Genomic DNA, 20,616 nt, shown 5'->3' on the forward strand with positions numbered 1-20,616 from the left:
GAACAAGAACAGAATGAATAAGTACAACTTCTCCTACGGCAATCCTTCATGTCGCAATATCTTAAACCAATCAAAACTGAAGATCCACTACGAAAGTGATACATTCCTTCCAAGTGTCGGCGTTATTAACTGTGTCCTCAAGGAAACGTCGTGGGGGATTGGCGTGGCACAAGGGGTGTTGTTAGTAGAAGCCGACAATAAAGTCTCTATTCGCAACGTGTTGACTTTTCCCGCGACGCAGCCGTAAATAGGGGAGTTCCATATCTCCTGGCTCTTGATATAATGCATATTAAATAATGCTCAGATGGAAATACTTTAGAATAGCATTGTTGCCATTGTTACACTTTTTTTATCCGGATACAAAAAATGAAGTTTATATTGTATCTATTTAGCCAATAATGCATCTGTATTCATGCTGCCTGGAAACAATAAAAAAAAAAAACCTTCGAAAGTATCAAATCTCGGTGTATACATTTCTCGTTGCCATGTGTAAGTATAGGCAATTATTAGATTAAGGCTTTTATTGTCTATCTAACACCTACTTTGAATTGAGATACCGGTTAGATTGTGTCTCCACTCGAGAAAGGTTCAGATGTCATTCGGCCTATTTTATTCAAACATTATTTCTCTAGCCGTAAGCCATTACCGTTCATATACGTATATCTTATATGTTATTAAGGTATAAACTTAATATGTTTTTTTAGGTCTTAATGTCCGAGAAAATAATGATAGGAGGCACGCTGTTAGTCGTGGTGACGCCTAATTGGGAAGTTAAGGTGAATATATAATATATGTGTATGTGTAACCCGCCAGTATTCCATCTTTTCCCTCGGTCTTCTAAGCTAAGGTCCTCTCTGTCTCACTACTTTTAAATGTCTGGCAAAATCAGTACAGGAAAGGCTAGACTGAGATTGTGCTAGTTGTGTTTCTGGTACTTCCGGTGCAATCATTGCACCAACAGTTTGTTTTTACTCATATTCCAGCAATTTGCATAATATTTCTAATTTTCTGCAATTACCTCTTGTATATACAGAATTGTCGTTTACCCTATGGGACCTTATAGGAAATTGGCATTTTTTTTCTTGGATGCTATTTGGTCTCAAATCGTTGCATTGATTGTCTCATTGTTCAAACAATAATGAAGACGCTGCTGCTGCTTATGCGGTTTGGAGAATGTGCTTTTCGTAGTCGTTCAGTTCACACAACAAGTCAAAGGACATTTACAGCGTTATTACCATCAGGTTGGTTTTTGTACTTCATGTTCTTGTAGCAACTAGTGTGGGTCCGTCAAAATGAGATAAGGAAAGCTACTACTGTGAATCAGTGAACACTTTCAAATTACAAACATAAATCTTGTCAAAGGTCTGAACAGAGAAGCAGTTTGGATAAGTTCAGAACATGCTTTGTATTCACACGGCAGTTTTGAACACGCTAAGACTGATAATTGACGCCAACGCCACCATTTTCATTGAAAGTTAATGGTCTTATAGCATGTTAAACTGCATATTTGTATGACCTGAGATATACATTCTGTGTAAGCATATGTCAAGAACTGGTGTTTGGCTCATCTTGACATAGAGAATATCTACATCTCAGCATAAACAGGACAACGCCAAATACATTAAAACTGATAATAATCACTACAAAAAATCCGATGACGCTGTTTAGTGACCCCACTATATCAACGGAAATGTGCCATTACGGATTTTGTGTACACACAGATATATGAATTCACTACAACGGATTTAATTTTTCGTTATATATATATATATATATATATATATATATATATATATATATATATATATATATATATATATATATATATATATATATATATATCCGAAAGAGAGTCAGTTACTATATTATATAATATATGAGGAAAATGTCTTGGATGGTACCTTATATTGTTAATAAAAAACATCGGCCAAACAGGCTCGTACATTTTGTCCACTGACTGGGCGGGGTAGTACTCAAAAGGACGCGTAAGCGCATTAAACATTTACGTTGACTAAAAAAAAATACAAACAATAAAGTAAATGAGGGGGGGGGGCGGACAAAAAAATTCCTAGGTAAACCTCAGCCTATTAAATCTATGTTGATTTTCTCATGCAATTTTATACAAAGAGTGAAGTGCATCCATAAAAAACGACCCCTTTTACTTTAGTGGTACACCCTAAGGAAAGAATCTAAGTTAACAGTCCACATAATCTTGACACTATGAAGACCAACATACCGCGAGAATTAAGAAACTGACATGTCTGCGAGAGTTATGGCCAATTCCCATGTTCGTGACCAGCGTTATTCAGCAGCGATGAGAATGGATAGATCATATCATCAGGTATTATAATTTGAGTAACTTAATGGGATAATAACTCTTCGTTTTGGCCAAAAAATGAATTTTCCTTGAGTAAACAACAATTTTCCCGTACTTACCAATGGTTAATGAATCCATTTTTACATTCAAAGTTAGTCCCAGTTTTTTTTTCTAAAAAGTTTGTTTTTTTTTGTTAAAATCTCTTAAGAGATTTTAACAGAGTATAGCCATCAATGGAGGTCACGTGGTCTAAAGACAAACTCAGATATCAGAATAATAGCTATAACTGTCATTTTTGTGGTAAAACAGAATATATTATATTTCTATGAGTTATTCACAATGTTTTTATTGTGAAGTATAGATCTCATACAAAGAGTTATTATCCCTTTAAATGTTTCCAATTTCTACAGAATTTGCAAGGATAAAATGGTTAGCCTTTTAAACAATGTGGTAAAAGAAATTCCTAAATTATATCAAAGTTGCGATTGAAAGTAAAATAGGTTGTTTTTTATGGACCATCCTGTGCATACATGTCAAATGAAGAAAAATATTAAATTAATGAATTGACCAGTTATCTTCAACCATATTTATCTAAATGAAGAATGGAATTTTGAAACACCGAATAACTATGGCCATTGATCTGCACTCATCTACACTGTTAAGATTTTAGTAACAATTTAAATGACGACATCTCCCATCTGGCTGGGTAACATTTTACATAACACAGACATCGACAATCTGGTTCTGGGCAGGTCCTTCGAAGCAGTCATCGCCCTTGTAATGATCATATGTTACGCCTGCTTGGTCTATATAAATGTCTCGTCTTGCGCAATATTGTCTATGTAATCGACGCACGTCATGGACAGCGTTGTAAGGTAAGCACCGCTACAGAGCAGCTAGATACAGGTAATACTAGAATGCAGGTGCGATTTCTTCGCCGTGTGATGTTTCATAAAGCTATGCATAAGTATATTCTTAAAATAATATACTTGGTTTATATGTAATGGATGACTTACAACTAAATCATGTTTAGAGAAATGCGATGCAATGTGGAGAAGGAAAAAATCATTTTAAAGCGATCTTAGTCGCCAAAATAGGTGAATTCGAGAAATGACCTCGATGAGGTCAGAAAGCCGTTCGTATATGGAGTAGACTACTATTGTAAACTATAGTCGCACGCAATGAAAACGCACCACCCATAAAGAAAAATAACCCAACTGAGGACCTTTGGCACCAGCTTGGACGCTGTGTGTACAGCGGCGCTCGGCAAATCCACAGCCGCCAGGATCAGGGCTCGGAATCTCGAAAGGTTCGCTATGTTGCGCACGAGCGTTAGTGTCTCGATTCCATAACCGATTCTATTGCGAGATACGGGGCCATGGAATCGAGACACTTGCGTACGTGCGCAACATAGCGAACCTTTCGAGATACGGAGCCCTGATTGACGCACTTGCGAATGCTATTCCACAATATCGAATACAGTGATTGATCCGCAGTATGCGCCGCCGTTGTCAGGCTGTGATCGATGCAATAGGTGAGCATACCGGATACTGAGGTTTGTGATTTTTGGATTTCTACCAGCCTTGTTTAAGGCGTTACCTTGCAGAGCTTACGATAAAAACTGTTATTACTGCTGTGCCATGTGTGCTATAATGCCTAATCATTGTCCTATTATAAGATATATGAGATTTCAAACTCCCTTTCAGATAAATACATTAGCTTACTTTTTATGGCTGGTGCGTTTTCTTTGCGTGGGAGTATATATACCTGTTTTCTTCAGACATGAATATGGAAGAATTATGCGAATATGCCTCCCTTTTTTGATAAATTATTCCGTTAAGCGACGCATCTGCCATTGACAACGAGAAGACTGGGTTCCCATACCTTCATCGATCTAACAAGATCGATCCATCTCCGAGGGGTTTCTCACAAACTTGCTTTCAACGACAAGTTTTTAAATGGGTCGCAACATTTAATCCGCGGGTTTGTTACTCCGCTGTTGTGAATGCGGTCATATTCAAGAATTCTAGCCCCCCCCCCCCCAACCCGATCAATAAGAAATATTCAGAAAATGGATGAAATGGATGAAAATATTTCATTCGTCCGGGGGGGAATTGTCCGGGGGGAATTGTCCGGGGAGGGGGATTGTCCTGATACCTATTCAAGGTACTGAAGAAACCATCTTACTGATACGATACAAACAAGGCACTGTCATTTCTTAGTATTATAGTACCGATATTTCGCCAGTACTATAAATGAAGAACATACATCTTTTGGGGGCCTAAAAGATTTATTCGTATATTCTTATTTTCCAGTTACAATGCATTCTCTTTTATCCTATAGATCATCATTCCAATGTCATGATGTATCACAAAGTCTTTCTCCTACATTACCTTATTTGGTAATGTAATAATTCCTCAGCTCTTACACAATGTCTATGGTTATCCCTTTTTCCATAACTTTCCATCATTACGTCATTACCAAAATATAATCATTCTCTTATTAGGCAATGGTATGTTACTTGACCTTAGGTCGCCATTTCTATTAATACAGATTTTTCATTGTATCATCCTGAAGGAATGATAACTATACTCCATTATTCTTTTTTTATTATTGAACAACACATGCACTCTTTAACTTTCTTACTTACACTATTTAACCTCTTAACAAATGTATATTGTATTAGTTATGAAAGGTACAATATATTCATTACAATCACAACTTTGTATCTGTACTTTTAATCATTTTCATTACGATATACACCCTCTCTTCAAATAAATTCGTCCTCGAATTCCCTTTTTTTATTACGATATACATTCTTTCTATTTTATTGAATGTAGAAGCACAAGCATTGCATAATTAAAAAAAAATCTATTTAAAAAGTTTAAAATACTGTCATTAGACTTAATAATATGGTATAATATAGATATATATATATATAGTTATATAGTTGACATGAAACAATGAATATATTAGAAAGGATAAATAATACTAATCAAATTTTGCGATACGCGTGGATGCGTAATGTGTTTTCCTTTATTGTCTTTAATGTGCGGCCCAAGAATACACATGCTGAACTTTATTAATAATTTTGTGTAATTTTAACATGTAATTCTCTTATTATGGCTCTGACACATTTTATCATATCTTCTTAAATACACTACGTTGGATTATAGGGTCATGACTCCTTTTCGAATATACAGCCATCATCACCAACATTGTGACCAGCACATTGTCCGTGGTGAAAATCTGCATTTCGTTTGTTATTATCATCCATACTGTAGTGTTTTCCTTTATGGTTGTGAATAACCACTATTTATAATACATTTACGTACATCCACAATTTGTTGATATTCAAAAACAATAATTCCTTTAAAAATTTATATTTGTTGTTCCATGTCATCTTGCTTTCTAAAATAGAAATTAGTTCCAATACATTAATTTGCATGCAATTTAGTCTACTGCTAATAATATATCGTTATAAAGTGTATAAAGTCTAAGATAACAACAATATACTTACATGTATATTATTTAATAGTAATTCTTAACATATTACGCAATATGTCAATGACATTTAAATCATTAACCATTTGTCAAGGATATAATGTTTTATAATTTTAATAATTAAATTAAAGTTCATTCAATGAAAATGATGTTTATTCTGCATCATTTACAACAAAATAAACGTATAGTCCGTGTTTGTGACTATTCTTGTGAATAAATGTCCACAGTTTCCTGTATATTCAATAATATTCAATTGGAAATCTCCACTAATATTTCCATTATAAATCATTCATAAATGTTAATCAAATATGAAATTATGTCATATTCATTCACTGAATAATTCATTGTGACAATATTAATAATATAGTATACGTATATGTATGTACATTAAAAGTTAATGTTCATTTGTTCCAACATTTTGTCTCTGGAACTGAGTTCATTACATTTCATGTAAAATCAGTTCATCTCATTTCAATGTCATATGTCCGTCTGAATTTATTAATTATTGGTACATTCCATACACATAAACACATTTAACATAAAAAATATTTCTAAATACAAACTGTCGTACACACATCATGAATGCAATTGCTATGCTCCGTAATTTTACTATGCCGTTCTTTTAAAATTTGATGGTTTGAAAATATCAAGTTATATTTAAGATTCTAAGTTTGATCCGGTGCACGTTGGTTGACAATATCGAATGTAGGATAACATTCCAGCATGTTTAATGGCTAAAAACTTGTAAAATTCGCGATCAATAATTTTGTGTAATTGTATTGCTTTTATAAACGAAATCGGAACACGTGCTGGTAGTTGTATTGTCTGACCAGTTACGTAGTTTGTTATCACCAAATCATGCCAATCAATCAATAAATTTGATCTAATTTTACCTTCAATTTGTAAAATATCAGAGATCTGCGTCATATGAAAATGCCAGGAATGAGGACTTCCATTTAGTTGAATAATAGGAATAGTAATGCATCGTTGGTCATTGGCAATTTCTAAAATAAGAAGTGCCTTGTGGAAGATGCATAATTTCTTAATAATTTTATCTCGTATCCAAACTATAGCCAAAATTACACAAACACATGCAGTTAGAAATGTTATGAAGGAATATGGATCATCACAAGTTGTTTGTACTTCATAATTAATTTTTGTAGTTGTACCCCATATCCATGTTGGTACAGTTGGCATCGCTTCACCTGTATTAACATTTTTAAGGGTCATCACTGTTAGCGTTAAAATGCGAATCTTGATACATAAGTAGATCACAACGAGCATAATCGCACTCGAAACTGCTAAGGAAATCCAAACTAAAGATTGTTTTGAATTTGATGGAAGCAAAATCTCATTTGCTGCAATAGCATCTGCCATTGAAGAATACATTCTTTTATTGTGTTTTGCTGCTTGAGCTAGTTTTCTTAAATTCAAATGATCTTTCATATCCTGCGCTAAAAATTTCGAAAAATCTTGTTGGTACATGTGTAATCTGGAAGAATTAGTATCAAGGGGTTGAGAAAAGAAATCATTACTTCCTATTTGTGATATTTCTTTGTTGGAATAAAAATATTGCAGTAAACCAAGATTAACAGGGTGTAATTTTGTAATTGATGTATCATTCTTGCTGTTGTTGTTTCAATCTATCTTTTTCATTTTCAATTTTTACGTCAATAGCAAATATCTGACTATTTCCATTCTCATTTTGTCTATTTACATTTTCTGTTTCTGTTGCTACATATAACCTAGCTTGCACCAAACCACTGTTTTGACACTTCTGTCTGCTTATATCATCCACGACATGTACACAATCTTTGTTTGGTAAACAATTGTCTTCATCATATTCGCGTCTTGAAAGAGCATCAGCTGGGTTTGTTTTTCCAGCTCTGTGTTCAATTTCAAAATCGAGGCCCTGTAATTTCAATGCCCATCTTATCAATCTACCTGTGGAATGTTTCAACGTTTGTAACCACGTAATGGCTTTGTTATCTGTGAAAACTTTGAAATGATTATTAGCCAAATACGATTCAAACTGCTTTATTCCTTCTACTACTGCTAAACATTCTAATTCATATATTGAGTAATTCTTTTCTGCATTGTTTAAAGATCTTCCACCGTAGGCAATAACTCTTTCTCGGTTATTTTCATCCTTTTGACCTAAAATAAAACCTATTGCTTTAATAGATGCATCTGTGGTTAATATGAATTCTTTTGTCATATCCGGATATACTAAGATGGGTGGTGACACAAGTAAGTCTTTCAATTGTTGAAATGCTGACTGACATTCTTGATTCCATTCAAATTGAACATTTGTTCTCAATAATTTGTTCAAAGGTTCAGTTATTTTACTGAAGTCTTTAATAAATCTCCTATAAAAATTGCACAATCCTAGATAACTTCTCACATCTTTTGTACTTTTTGGAACAGGAAAAGATTTCACTGCCTCTAACTTTTTATCGTCTGGTTTGATACCATCTTTTCTAATCACATGCCCTAAGTATTCAACTTCTTGCGTTGCAAATTTACATTTACTTGGTTTCAGTTTTAGGTTGGCCTCACGTAACTTTTTGAACACTAAATCCAAATGATTCAAATGATCTTCAAACGTTTTGCTCATTACCAATATATCATCGATATATATCAGAACATTTTTCCAATTCATATCTTTGAACAGGTCATTCATAAGAGCTTGTAGACTAACACCTGCATTCCTGAGTCCAAATGGTAATTTAAGAAATTGAAAATGTCCATGGTGTGTAATAAATGCAGTTTTGTGTTTTGTTTTGGGATCTAATTTTAATTGCCAATATGCTCCTGCCATATCTAACGAACTGAAATATTCAGGTTTTGCACTTCCAATTGCATCAAAAACGTCCTCTAAACGAGGTAATGGCCAATGCATAGGCACTGTAACTTTGTTCAGCTTTCTATAATCGATTGCAAATCTGTATTCGTTCGTTTTCTTTTTCACTAAAACTACAGGAGAACTATATGCACTCATACTTTCTTCTATAATCCCATGTTTCAACATTTCGTCAACTTGTCTTACAATCTCTTCTTTTAATTTTGGAGATGTTCGGTAAAACGTTTGTTTAATGGGAATATCATTTTCTGTCTGGATATAATGTTCATATCTGCTGGCCGTGCCTAACTCTGACATGTCTTTAGCAAAAACGTCACGATTTCGACCAATCAATATTCTGAGTTGTTCTTTTTGATTTTCATTCAAATTAGAATTTATGATATCTATTCTCAGTTCTTCTGTATTTTTAAGTGCTATCTCTTTAGATATATTCTGATCTTTGTTTTCATTTTGTGTCCCAATTTCTTCCAACACACTTACACTATGTGCCTCTACAGAGCACGCTTTAGCTAGGACTGTTTTGCTTGGTAATATTATATTTTCATCTGTTGGGTTCAAGATTTGATAACATGATCGATTTTTATCCACTGTTACCAAACATTTAGATCCTAAGATGTTTCTTTTACATGCTAACTGATTGACTGGCTCTAACAATGCTGTATGTACACACGAAGCATGCGAGATTTTCACTGGAATTAAACATTCTGATTTTGCTGGAATGGTCTCTTTTCTAATGGATCTAACAAATCCAATATTTGGAGGATTGTACAAAGGTAATTCTAAGTTGTACTCAGGTACAGTAAAACCGTCAAAACCGACATCTATTTTGACATTGTGTTTTTTTAGAAAATCCATGCCTATGATCAATTTTCGAGGTAATATACGTAAAATACAAAATTCGTGATTGATGACTACATCGCCGAAACAAAGGGGTAATTCTATCAAACCAAGAACCTTTTGAACAGAACCGTTTATTCCTGAAACTTCTTTTATCTTTGATGATTTGTAAAATTTTGAATCCTTGTTAATTGAACTCAAAAATTGTTCTGACACACATGAAATCACAGCGCCAGTGTCTACCAATGCATCAACGTGCATTTTCGAAATTTTGATTGATAATAGATTGTGCATTTGATGATTTTCAACATTTGAAAATTTGACGCATTCATTTTCTTTTTCGTTCTTCTTATAATCTAGTCATTTATTGGCACGTGCGTAATAACAAATTTTAGAAATATGCCCAACACGATTGCACACGAAGCATTTCAAATTTCTAGCATAGCAATTTCTTCGAAGATGCGTGTACTTACCGCAACTCAAGCACATTGGGAATCCCTGCTCTTCTGAACGTTGACCTGATCGTGGACCAGATTGTTTGTTTTCACGGTGCATGCTGTCTTGAAAATCGCCTCTCCTCCGATTTCCGATGTAGCGGTTGCGCGCACGATAAAATGCACCCGTCTGCTGTCTTCTCGGTTGCATAGGAGTCTGCGTCTCTCTTTGGGACGTCCCCATGATGTGCACCTCTGCAGGGCGAGTGGTGTTGATTATCTGACTCATCTGTGCGCCGAGAGCATCTATTTTGGCTGTCACCTCCATGAGGTCCACGTTCTGCTTTATGCTGGAGGGCTGTACCGCATTCTCAGCTAGCCTTGCCTGTGACATCAGTTGGTCTAGGTCACGTGGCTCCTGTTGTACAACAAAGGGACGGATCTGTGGCAATAGACCGTTCACAATTGCCGTTAACGTGATTTTTTCATCGAGTTGTGCCAGTTTGGCGTCATGTCTCATGGATGCGATGTAATTTTGGACGGGTTCCCCCGGCAGTTGCTGCCTCTTAAACAGTTTTGATGTTATAGACCAAGTTTCCGTGTTTCTTGGCCTATATCTGTTAAGGAATTCTTCTTTGAGGTTTCTCCATTCCTGTTTCACTTCCTCGGCCAAAGTTTCATACCAGTCTAATGCAGCATCAGTGAGTAATAGAGGAAAAATTGAAATAATTTGATCGTGATCAAGAGCTTTAAAGTTAATATAGTTCTTGAAATGATCTAACCATCTATCGGCATCCTCTTGACCGTTTCCTTTAAATTTTTCAGGTGCTAGGCTCCAATCTGAACTCATGTTTTCGAGTGTTTTTATTTTCCTTCCCAAAGTTTTTTTAAATATTTCTGGGCTTTTAAGATATGTTGAGATGGGATCGCCGGGCAATTGGCTATTGTTGTTCTTTTTCGTCGTCGCTGCTGATGTAAATTGGGGACTCGGGGCGGTTGGTGAACTGTTTAATGGTACTGCTATTGATTGTTGGTGGGTCTTTTGTGGTAGGCAAATTGTCTCTGGGAGTTGAATTTTTGAGGTCGTCGTCGTCTGTTTCTTCGTCACTGATGACGATAGGTGACTCGGGGCGATTGGAGATGGGTCGGTTTGACCAGGTAACGCTGAAATTTGTGTCGTTATTGTCGTCCGTTTAGGTATCGCTATTGCTGTCGGATTCACTACTGAGGTCAATGATAATGAATACTTTTCGCCTGTCTCTATTTTTGATTCGTATAGTTCGAGATTCGTTGGAACACATTGATCAACAATTGAAAATGCGCTGTTTCCTACTGTTTCTGATTGTGTATTTACGTTAATTTGATGAGTAGTCCGTATTTCTTCGTCGTCAGACGAGTCGCTTGATGAAAGTAAGTTGCGACGTGAAAGTTTGCTTCTCACACACTTTTCTTTGGTTATAGATGGAGCAGGTGAAAAGTTTGGTGTCCTTGTATAAAATTTGATTGTTTGTTTTGGAAGTCTCTCTGATGTCTTACCTTCCAGACCCTCGATTTTCTTCTTTTCTACTGCTTGCCTAGTGTTAGCTGCTGGTGGACTCCAATCTGCTGGATTTTCTCCTTGCATCTAGAGCGTGTAGGTAGCTGGATCGATTTCTTCCACCAGTTATAGTACCGATATTTCGCCAGTACTATAAATGAAGAACATACATCTTTTGGGGGCCTAAAAGATTTATTCGTATATTCTTATTTTCCAGTTACAATGCATTCTCTTTTATCCTATAGATCATCATTCCAATGTCATGATGTATCACAAAGTCTTTCTCCTACATTACCTTATTTGGTAATGTAATAATTCCTCAGCTCTTACACAATGTCTATGGTTATCCCTTTTTCCATAACTTTCCATCATTACGTCATTACCAAAATATAATCGTTCTCTTATTAGGCAATGGTATGTTACTTGACCTTAGGTCGCCATTTCTATTAATACAGATTTTTCATTGTATCATCCTGAAGGAATGATAACTATACTCCCTTATTCTTTTTTTATTATTGAACAACACATGCACTCTTTAACTTTCTTACTTACTCTATTTAACCTCTTAACAAATGTATATTGTATTAGTTATGAAAGGTACAATGTATTCATTACAATCACAACTTTGTATCTGTACTTTTAATCATTTTCATTACGATAGTATCATCTTGTCACTCCTTGCAGCACCAAAGTGTTCATTGTGGCAGCCATCCTCGGCATCGTGGCAGTGGCAAATGCTGGTCGTGAACCAATGCTTAACGACCGCCGTGACACCTGCTCCAGCAGTGCCACCCCCTGCTATGATTATGTCCTCACCTTTATTATGGACGGAAGAACAGACAATTTTTTTCGCCAAAACCGCAGCGAGATTCTGGCTCATCACCAATTGGCAGGGAGAACTGAATCTGACGCCATTCAGGAGGGGAAAATGGCGACCGCCTGGCTGAAAGTATGGAGTGTTTTTTGTTTTTGTTCCGACAGATTTTCTTAAAAGCAGTCCGTTTATATTTTATCACAACTTAATAAACTGAAATTACTTCAATTTTTCAATAGACTGTTGCAGACTACACAGACTACATACTAGGGTTTCATGTTATCAAAATCTCTTGCATCATAGTTTAAAAAATAAACCTTTGTTAATAACGACATCAATATCAGCAACTCTGGCCAATGTTTCAAAACGTTTATAGATATTTCAAGAGTTTTAAATGGTATCGTACTACAATTGTCCTATCTCTTATCAATATGTTGATCAGCAAATATATTGTCACTTAGGATATTTCAGATGGAATACCCTGATAATAAGATTAATAATAAATAAAATAAAACTAGGTCTCTAAACGATACATTTCAGGGTATAGAACCTTATAAAGCTAACATCGTTATTTTATCAGGGTCATTGTCAACGTCATCTTCATAGTTATTTAACCTGCTTAGATATCTGCGCCTATTTTGTCTCAACATCATTTTATTACTTTCAGACGAAATACGGTATTGACTTCACCGATGTGGAGGACGACGTGTACTTAGATGGCACCAAGGCAGTAACAAGCCCTGACGGCTCCTTAACATTCAAAACGTTCATACTGGACCCCGCTGTCAGATACAGGCTGGTGTCGGCCAGCAAACAACATGAGGTGGAATTCTTTAACGCCCCGATTTCTGCTGCGGGTAAGTGAACACAGTGGAACCAGTTATGACCATGTACATGTATCAGATGATTAAACTTTTGTTTGTACTTTTTGTAAACCACACATATAGTACAAACATACGCGCGGACAGGCAGATAGACAGACAGACAGACAGACAGACAGTCGCAAAGCTGTTAAGTCCACACACATATCTAGATTTAGCATTGTGGATATAGTTAAGAGGAAACTTTATTTTGGGGGCTTATTCCATTGGAGAGGGCCTATAAATGTCATATTAAAATAATAATAATAATAAAATGTCTGTTTACCCAGTGATACAATTTTATCATTGTACACGCACCACGATCGTATACCTCTGATCTCAAACTCCTGCGATAACATGTGTATCAAACTTTCAGGCTGGGTGGTCATGGTGAACGACGACTATCAAGCTGGCGGTACCTTCAACATGACTTTACCAAAGGGAAGCATTATCATCTACGGTGATTACGTCATTCCCCTTTGTGATAACATGGGGAAGAAGAACAAGAACAGAATGAGTAAGAACAACTTCTCCTACGGCAATCCTTCATGTCGCAACATCTTAAACCAGTCAACACTGAAGATCCACTACGAAAGTAATACATTCTTTCCAAGTGTCGGCGTTATTAACTGTGTCCTCAAGGAAACGTCGTGGGGGATTGGCGTGGGACGAGGGGTGTTGTTTGTAGAAGCCTGCAATAAACACTCTGTTCGCAATGTGTTGACTTTTCCCGCGACGCAGCCATAAGTAAGGGAGTTCCATATCTCCTGGCTCTTGATTTAATGCATATTAAATAATGCTTAGATGGAAATAATTTAAAATTGCCTTATTGGCATTGTGACCCTTTATTTATCTAGATACCAAAAAAGGAGGTTTTTCTTGTATCGATTAAGTCAATAATGCATGTATCTTTGTGCTGTTTGGAAACAATAAAAAACCTTCGAAAATATAAAATGTCTGTGTTTATATTACTCGTTGTAATGTATAAGCATAGGTAACTCAAGGTTTAATCGACTATTTTCCTTCTTTCTATTTTGAGGTGCTCGGTTTTATCGCAAAATATGAGATTTGACATCGAGTCTATGGGCTACAATGCCGTGTCGTCGTTTTGGTTTAAATATTTTTGCTATGGAGTTAAAAGCCCCTAATTAAAGATTTCCATAAGGCAAAGGCATACTTTTGCTTTATCAACAATAAAATCTCAACTAAGATTTTTAAGAAAAATCGCTGGCAGGGTTTTGGAGTACTAAATGATGTCATTATATCGCCGTTGAAACAGTAAAGGAGGAATCTGAGAAAAAAAAAAACGATTTTTTAGTTTTTACCCCAAAATGACGAGTATGACGTCACCCGTATAAGATGAACTACTGTATGTGTAAATGTTAATTACTTTAGTCACTGAACACTGAAGATTAATTTCTTAGTTATTCTCTTGATGCCAAGATCTTCACTGAAGCTTGGCTAAATGGACAGGCTTCAATGATCATCAAATCGCCACGGTCATATAACTTCCCTAGGTATGTATGAGAAGCATGCCATGCAACAATGAAGCTAAAACATGTAAAATTTGCATTTAAAATAGTTTCATCCGCGTAGCACAGATGCCATAGCAAAAGAAGCTACATGCATACGGCTCTTTACTTGAGGCAAGCTTTTGAGGCAGTTCCATGAATGAATTCTCGCTGCAAAATTACCAAGATGCACATCTGTGAATATTTCTACTGAAAATGAATCTTGAGTTCTGGCCTTGCATATTGTTTCAAAGTTCACAGAAAGTTGTTTCTGGGTACAGCGATAAATGTACAATTTCAGTATTTCTATGTGGACACGTCAGATCCTATTATGATCCTTTTTCAAATTAATGCCCATTATCCAGGTAAATTATACATGGTGTACAGTGCCGATTTTGAATCAAAAGCTCAATTCCTTCCTTTATTCACGTTTTCAGTGGCGGTAACTTCCTAGGAACTGCAACCTTTTGTATACTAGGTTCCTTATACCCGATGTCGGATTTCTTCTTTTTCTTCTTCTTCTTTGGTTTCCTGTAGGGAATTTAATTATTCACGAATTTATTAATTATCGAATCATATTATTAAAATACTTATATCAAAATTATTTGAAATATAGTACACGCATGTTTCTGGAAGACAGAATTGATGAAATGTTAATCCGGGAATAATTTGCATTGGCTCCAAATTCTAGGATTGAAACATTTACCTATTTAATTTGGGACATACAAACTTACTGCATTCTGTCAATATCTTCCTTTGCGGTATGCCAGCTAGTTATAGCTTCGTAAAGGGGTACTTTACTTTGACTTCCTACACTATCTTTAGAATTGGCCGAAGTCTGTCTCCTGTAAACCGAATATTTTGCCAGAGAAAAAATTCATCAGCTGTGTGATGTTATAGAAATGAAGTATTTTTTTATTCAATAAACAGCTAGTATTGACAGCTAATTTACCTCCAATATTTTCTTGGTAGGCATTCAATCCCCGATGAATATTCTCTGAGAGACATCGAAATATTGATGGTGATATTTAGCTGTCGATATTATGTGTTGATTGAAGAAAATATACTTTATTCGATTTTTGCATGGTGAATATACAACTACTGTGGAATAATCTGAATATTTAGCATACAAATATCTGCATGCTAAAAAGGTTAGTGGGGTAAACCAACACCGAAGGCAATCCGCTAGAAACATGAAATGTGCTACCAGCCTAATGGCATTTTACAATGTATTTGTTGCTTTACTTGCACATTGATTTACCTACTTATGGAGTATAACCCCAATTTCTACAAGTAACTCTGATATTGCGATATTCTCCCTAAATTATGTCTAGACCTTGATCAATGTCTTCTTCTTCTTTTCAAATATTAGTTCAACAATTTACTACTGTTTCTACTACTACTGCTGCTGCTGCTGCTGCTACTACTACTACTACTTTTAATAACAATGATTATACTTGTTAACATTATTTACTAATTTATTTATTCATTTATCTATTTGAAACACGCTGTATACATTTTTCTATATAAGACTGGAGAAAAAAAAAGACTAAAAATAAATAATACCCATTTAATTGACAGGCAAAAGACTGAGAACAGAATTTTTGATGCAAATAGAATATAAATCATCTGAAGTACTATAAAATGTTTTTAGATTATCTTAATGGCAGTTCTTGTTTCTGCTCTGAAATGTTCTGAATTGGGGCTGATATGGAAAACACAGTGTGTCAGCAATTCTTTCTTTCACATAACATAAACCATGCGTTGCAGTGTTTTTGCAACAATAAAAAATGTATAAAACAACGTTCAAAGGTTCTTTCGGGCATTCCTTGAATTCCAAGAAAGCAAAAGAACGCGTATCACAAGCTTGGTCGAGATATTATCTTAACTGCAGTAAAGAAAATATGGGGATGCTTGGCATCTTCTCTGGGGCGGTATCATTAGGCCGGTGTAACGGATTTTAGGGCCCCTGTCCACAGAAAGTCCACCTTCCATTTAGTTATAATGGTTAGGGTTAGCCTGACCTAGGTGGGTGAAAGTCTAGGGCAAGGCTTACCTGAACAAATGAATGGAAATCATAATCTCGGTCATGGGGAACTCTCTGTCACGTTACAGCGGGATTGAAAAGGCATTTTGTCTTATGCAGAGGCAATCGGTGGCAACCCCGCATTTCAGACCAACCCCCAAGGCCAACCTTGTCGAATTTGACTTTCCGTTCGCACCGATATTCGATGTTTATGATGTACATATATTTCCAACAGTGTTAAATGCATTTTTTAACAAAATGGCTGTAGTAGGGCTGAAAGTCCAACATCCCCATCTGGGTTAAGTAGGGTGGCATACCCCATTGAAACAAACCGCTTTTTTATAAGATTTGAAAGTAACTGCAACTGTTTTTAGTCTTTTTAAAATTCAACTTCTTATGATTTTTATATGATTAATGTTTAAAGACTTCAATAGTAATTCTTATTTAAGTACTGACATTCTTATGAATTGAATATTTTAATCGTAAATTGCATTGGAATGTATGGACATGGAATGCGTTAATTGTAAAAGAAATTATAATTAAATTTATTATTATTATTATTATTATTATTATTATTATTATTATTATTATTATTATTGGGTTTGCAATGCATGATAAAACTATAATTACATAAACAAGTTAAAACTGTGCATTTTGATACAATAATTAACGATAAGCGTAACATAAGTTCAAATTATTTCAAACTCAATCCAGAATCTTACCTTAGAGAAAGTTGCATCTCTTCGGGTGTTAAAGAGTTACGCCTCCTCTGACCTACATTACATATATGAAAACTCGTGATGTAGATGAAATCGTAACACACACGCGCGCGCGTGCATCATAAGTTGAACACACCATGTAATAAACATGTCATATCATATTAATAAAACATACCTATAAAACATTATTTAAATATTTCTCAATACGAAAACATTCAAGAGAAAGTTAATGCCAAGAAAAGCAAGCCAATGCACAGAAAGTCTGTTTATTGTTCCATTTGTATTTTTAACATACCTTTGACTTCAAAACAGAATTGATCTGATGGTACAGTGCCTTGGACCGCGATGCCAGTTGCGGTACAAGTCACACACCTCCTGCCCAACATGCCACTTGAGACTGTCCAAGCAAATATCGAGACAGTATCTCCATAGTCTGGATCACAATCTGCATTATAGGCACTGAAATTTTCGATCGATATGCCCGGGACATTTGATCCACTGGTGGGGTACTGCCATGCAATGTCAACAAATGGTCTAGCCCCTTTAGAAGTACACTTCAGAAAAACGGTTTCCCCCACTTCTGCTTCATACACGTCACTAGTAATGACGGGAGGTGCAGGGGTCTCTGAAAAATCACAGAAGTGAAAAAGTGTGCTATTTCAGTGAGTATATCAAAGAAAATCATACTTTTTTATGTAAACACTGCACTACCCAGTGGATGAAACACTTACAGATGCCCATATAGGTTAATGGATCGAAAGTCAAATAATGCCGTATGTTTGAAGACATAAAGATGGAGTAGTCATAATTATAAGTGCACCGGATTAAAAATAATATGTCACCACTTACTTTTGATTCGAAGATAACGCTTGCTGGAGTTGGATACAAAACCAATGGTTACAACACAAGTGTACTCAGCACTATCTGACTCTTCTGTGGAATTCAAAACCAAGTTACTTCCCAGATTAGAAACACGGTTCCCATAAGTTATATTGGGGTTTGCAATAACTATTGACGGAGGTATGATAGTTATGGTATTGACCCTAATATAAGATCCATCACATAGTTTTTTATTCCATTCTATTGTTGTGAGTCCACTGATATTCGTCTGGAACTGGCATGGTAGTAAAACATCTGTTCCTGGATCTACGTCAAATGTTTGTCCGGCATCTTCTATTGTAATACGTCCCTTAACATCTGCAAATTAAGAAAAAATGTTAGCATTCAATTTCATATATAATCATAACATCAGGCATCATATCTGGACTGGGAACTTTTGTAATGCTAAAAGAAAAATCATTTATAGAAGGGGTACTTTTTGAACGCTTACAAAAGGGAAGAAGCCAAAACCAACCACAGGTTTTGGCCACACGGATTGCCATGAAGGAATGCAATGTTTATATTTTTAAAATAATTGTAAAATGGAATTAACTAATATGTTCATAAACTACTATTGTACGAATGCATGGACTAATATATCAACATTTTTTCAGTCATGCTGCTACTAAATGATATATTTATACATTATTATTATTATTATTATTATTATTATTATTATTATTATTATTATTAAACATGTACGAAAGGTAGAACAGTCATGTTAAATCTTATTTTTAAAATCTATTCATAAACATAGTAATTGCACTAATACAAGAATATTAGAGAAAATCTGAATTGCATGAAAGTATTGCACAAGGATCTACTACGTACATTTCGAATATTTATGTTTGGAATTAAATGCATTTTACCTGCTACAATAAGCCAGGCTGATAATAACAGTACGTTCCAACCAACACCTCCCATGTTTTGGTGCAAGTGAAACGAAAGCAGTAACTGCAATAGAATCATACAGATAGCTAACCATTACAAAATACATTACTAGCATACAGATCCCTAACAACAACAACAACAATTAAAAAAAATGATGAGCAAAGTTGTGGATGGCGAGTTTGATTATTCAACAAGCAGAGTAGCCAGCAGGCTACATACTTGCAACCTATTTGGTGTTTTCATTACCGTGTGCGTACGCTATATAAGTAAAGACGTCGAGTTGTCAAGTTAAGTATATATATTTGCTGTTGCTCGATTAGACTCGTTCTATAGGCTTCCATGTTTTTTTTCCCAGAGTGATCTTATATAAAGCACAAAAAAATATCCCTTAGCGACATTTTAGAGTTCTTGCACACAGTTGTCAAAAATGCGCTGCAAATGTGTAAGAAGAAATTCACCATGCAAGTGAGTTACTGGTTTAAATTTGAAAGGGTTTGAACGCTCCCCGCAGTCTTGCTGCAAATGTCAAGTGCTCTTGCGCACTGGCAGCGAATTTTTGCAAATTTGATATAAGATTTTTATTTCGTGTTGAAAGTTATCTGGAATTTGCGTTAAAGTTATGTCACAGCTGTATTAAGATAAGCAGAAAAAAAATGGAAAAGCACTACATCTAGTTCAGCTTTACAAAGGTTTTAAAACCCTATACTTACCAAATATCCACCTTCACCTACGAGTCCCTTTACGATGCAGATTATTTCCCTGGTCTGTTAACATAACACCCCACAGACAAACGAACTGCCTTCTTTATCGTTATATAAAGCTGTCAGGTGTTTTATAGTCAATTAATATCCAAAGCGATAAGATATGTACGTTTATCGTCTGGTTTTGCCATTTGACATTTTGATAGTCTTCTTACACGTGTCAATTCAACAGTAATATTTTAGAAAGTTCATTTAAAAGCTTGGCAGGGGAGATTTAAGCTTACACGCTACCTAACCTAGAACAATTATTCGAATGTCAGTTTTTTTTATTAGTCTAACTTTGATTTGTTTACAAAAGTTAAATTTAAAGCGACAGTGTTTGTGGCTTATCCCACGTAGCGCAAATAAATGTGTATAAAATCCCACCACATTTAGTGTCGCGGTTTTGACATCATTTTAATTTATAGTTTATTCTATACGTAATACATTTTACTCATTTTTTAAAATTAAATTTGAGGATGTATGGACTCCATGAAAGAGGTTTTGCATGGTCTCTGGATAAGATAATAAAATATAATTTTTTTTCACTTAAATGATATCAATCTGCATGATGATGATTCGATCCAGTACCTGATGGACCTTGGTTACGTAAAACTACATTTAGTATAATTAATTGTGTTTATGTAGGAAATGGTTTGTTTTTAGTTGTGGTAATACCTTTGA

The 20,616-nt window shown here is 35.3% G+C and overlaps 1 protein-coding gene across 2 annotated transcripts; it reads right to left on the bottom strand.

The window, feature by feature from the left end:
* Positions 1 to 14,492: 14,492 nt before the first annotated feature.
* Positions 14,493 to 19,987, bottom strand: LOC147760215 (uncharacterized). 2 transcript variants are annotated; one of them, XM_086994661.1, is made up of 7 exons: positions 19,903 to 19,987; positions 19,171 to 19,255; positions 18,272 to 18,619; positions 17,718 to 18,047; positions 17,426 to 17,477; positions 15,412 to 15,522; positions 14,496 to 15,208 (listed from the first exon to the last, which is right to left on the bottom strand). In XM_086994661.1, the coding sequence occupies exons 2-7, from the start codon at positions 19,223 to 19,225 to the stop codon at positions 15,103 to 15,105; spliced, it is 1,002 nt and encodes a 333-aa protein (XP_086850787.1). In that variant the 5' UTR covers positions 19,226 to 19,255; positions 19,903 to 19,987; the 3' UTR covers positions 14,496 to 15,102. The 2 variants fall into 2 exon arrangements, with proteins under 2 accessions (XP_086850788.1, XP_086850787.1); XM_086994662.1 differs by lacking the exon at positions 15,412 to 15,522 and having other exon boundaries at positions 14,493 to 15,208.
* Positions 19,988 to 20,616: the final 629 nt, after the last annotated feature.

This window comes from Lingula anatina, chromosome 8, assembly GCF_051362555.1.
Source record: "Lingula anatina isolate TDL-2025a chromosome 8, LinAna3.0, whole genome shotgun sequence".
Classification (NCBI taxonomy): domain Eukaryota; kingdom Metazoa; phylum Brachiopoda; class Lingulata; order Lingulida; family Lingulidae; genus Lingula; species Lingula anatina.

Bases quoted from the DNA above. Each gene is read 5' to 3' on its own strand.
- LOC147760215 (XM_086994661.1), bottom strand. From the start codon at position 19,225: ATGGGAGGTGTTGGTTGGAACGTACTGTTATTATCAGCCTGGCTTATT. The intron at 18,620-19,170 runs GTAAAATGCATT...CTTAATTTGCAG, and splicing joins AGCCTGGCTTATTGTAGCAG to ATGTTAAGGGACGTATTACA. The intron at 17,478-17,717 runs GTATGTTAAAAA...TATGTAATGTAG, and splicing joins ATTCTGTTTTGAAGTCAAAG to GTCAGAGGAGGCGTAACTCT.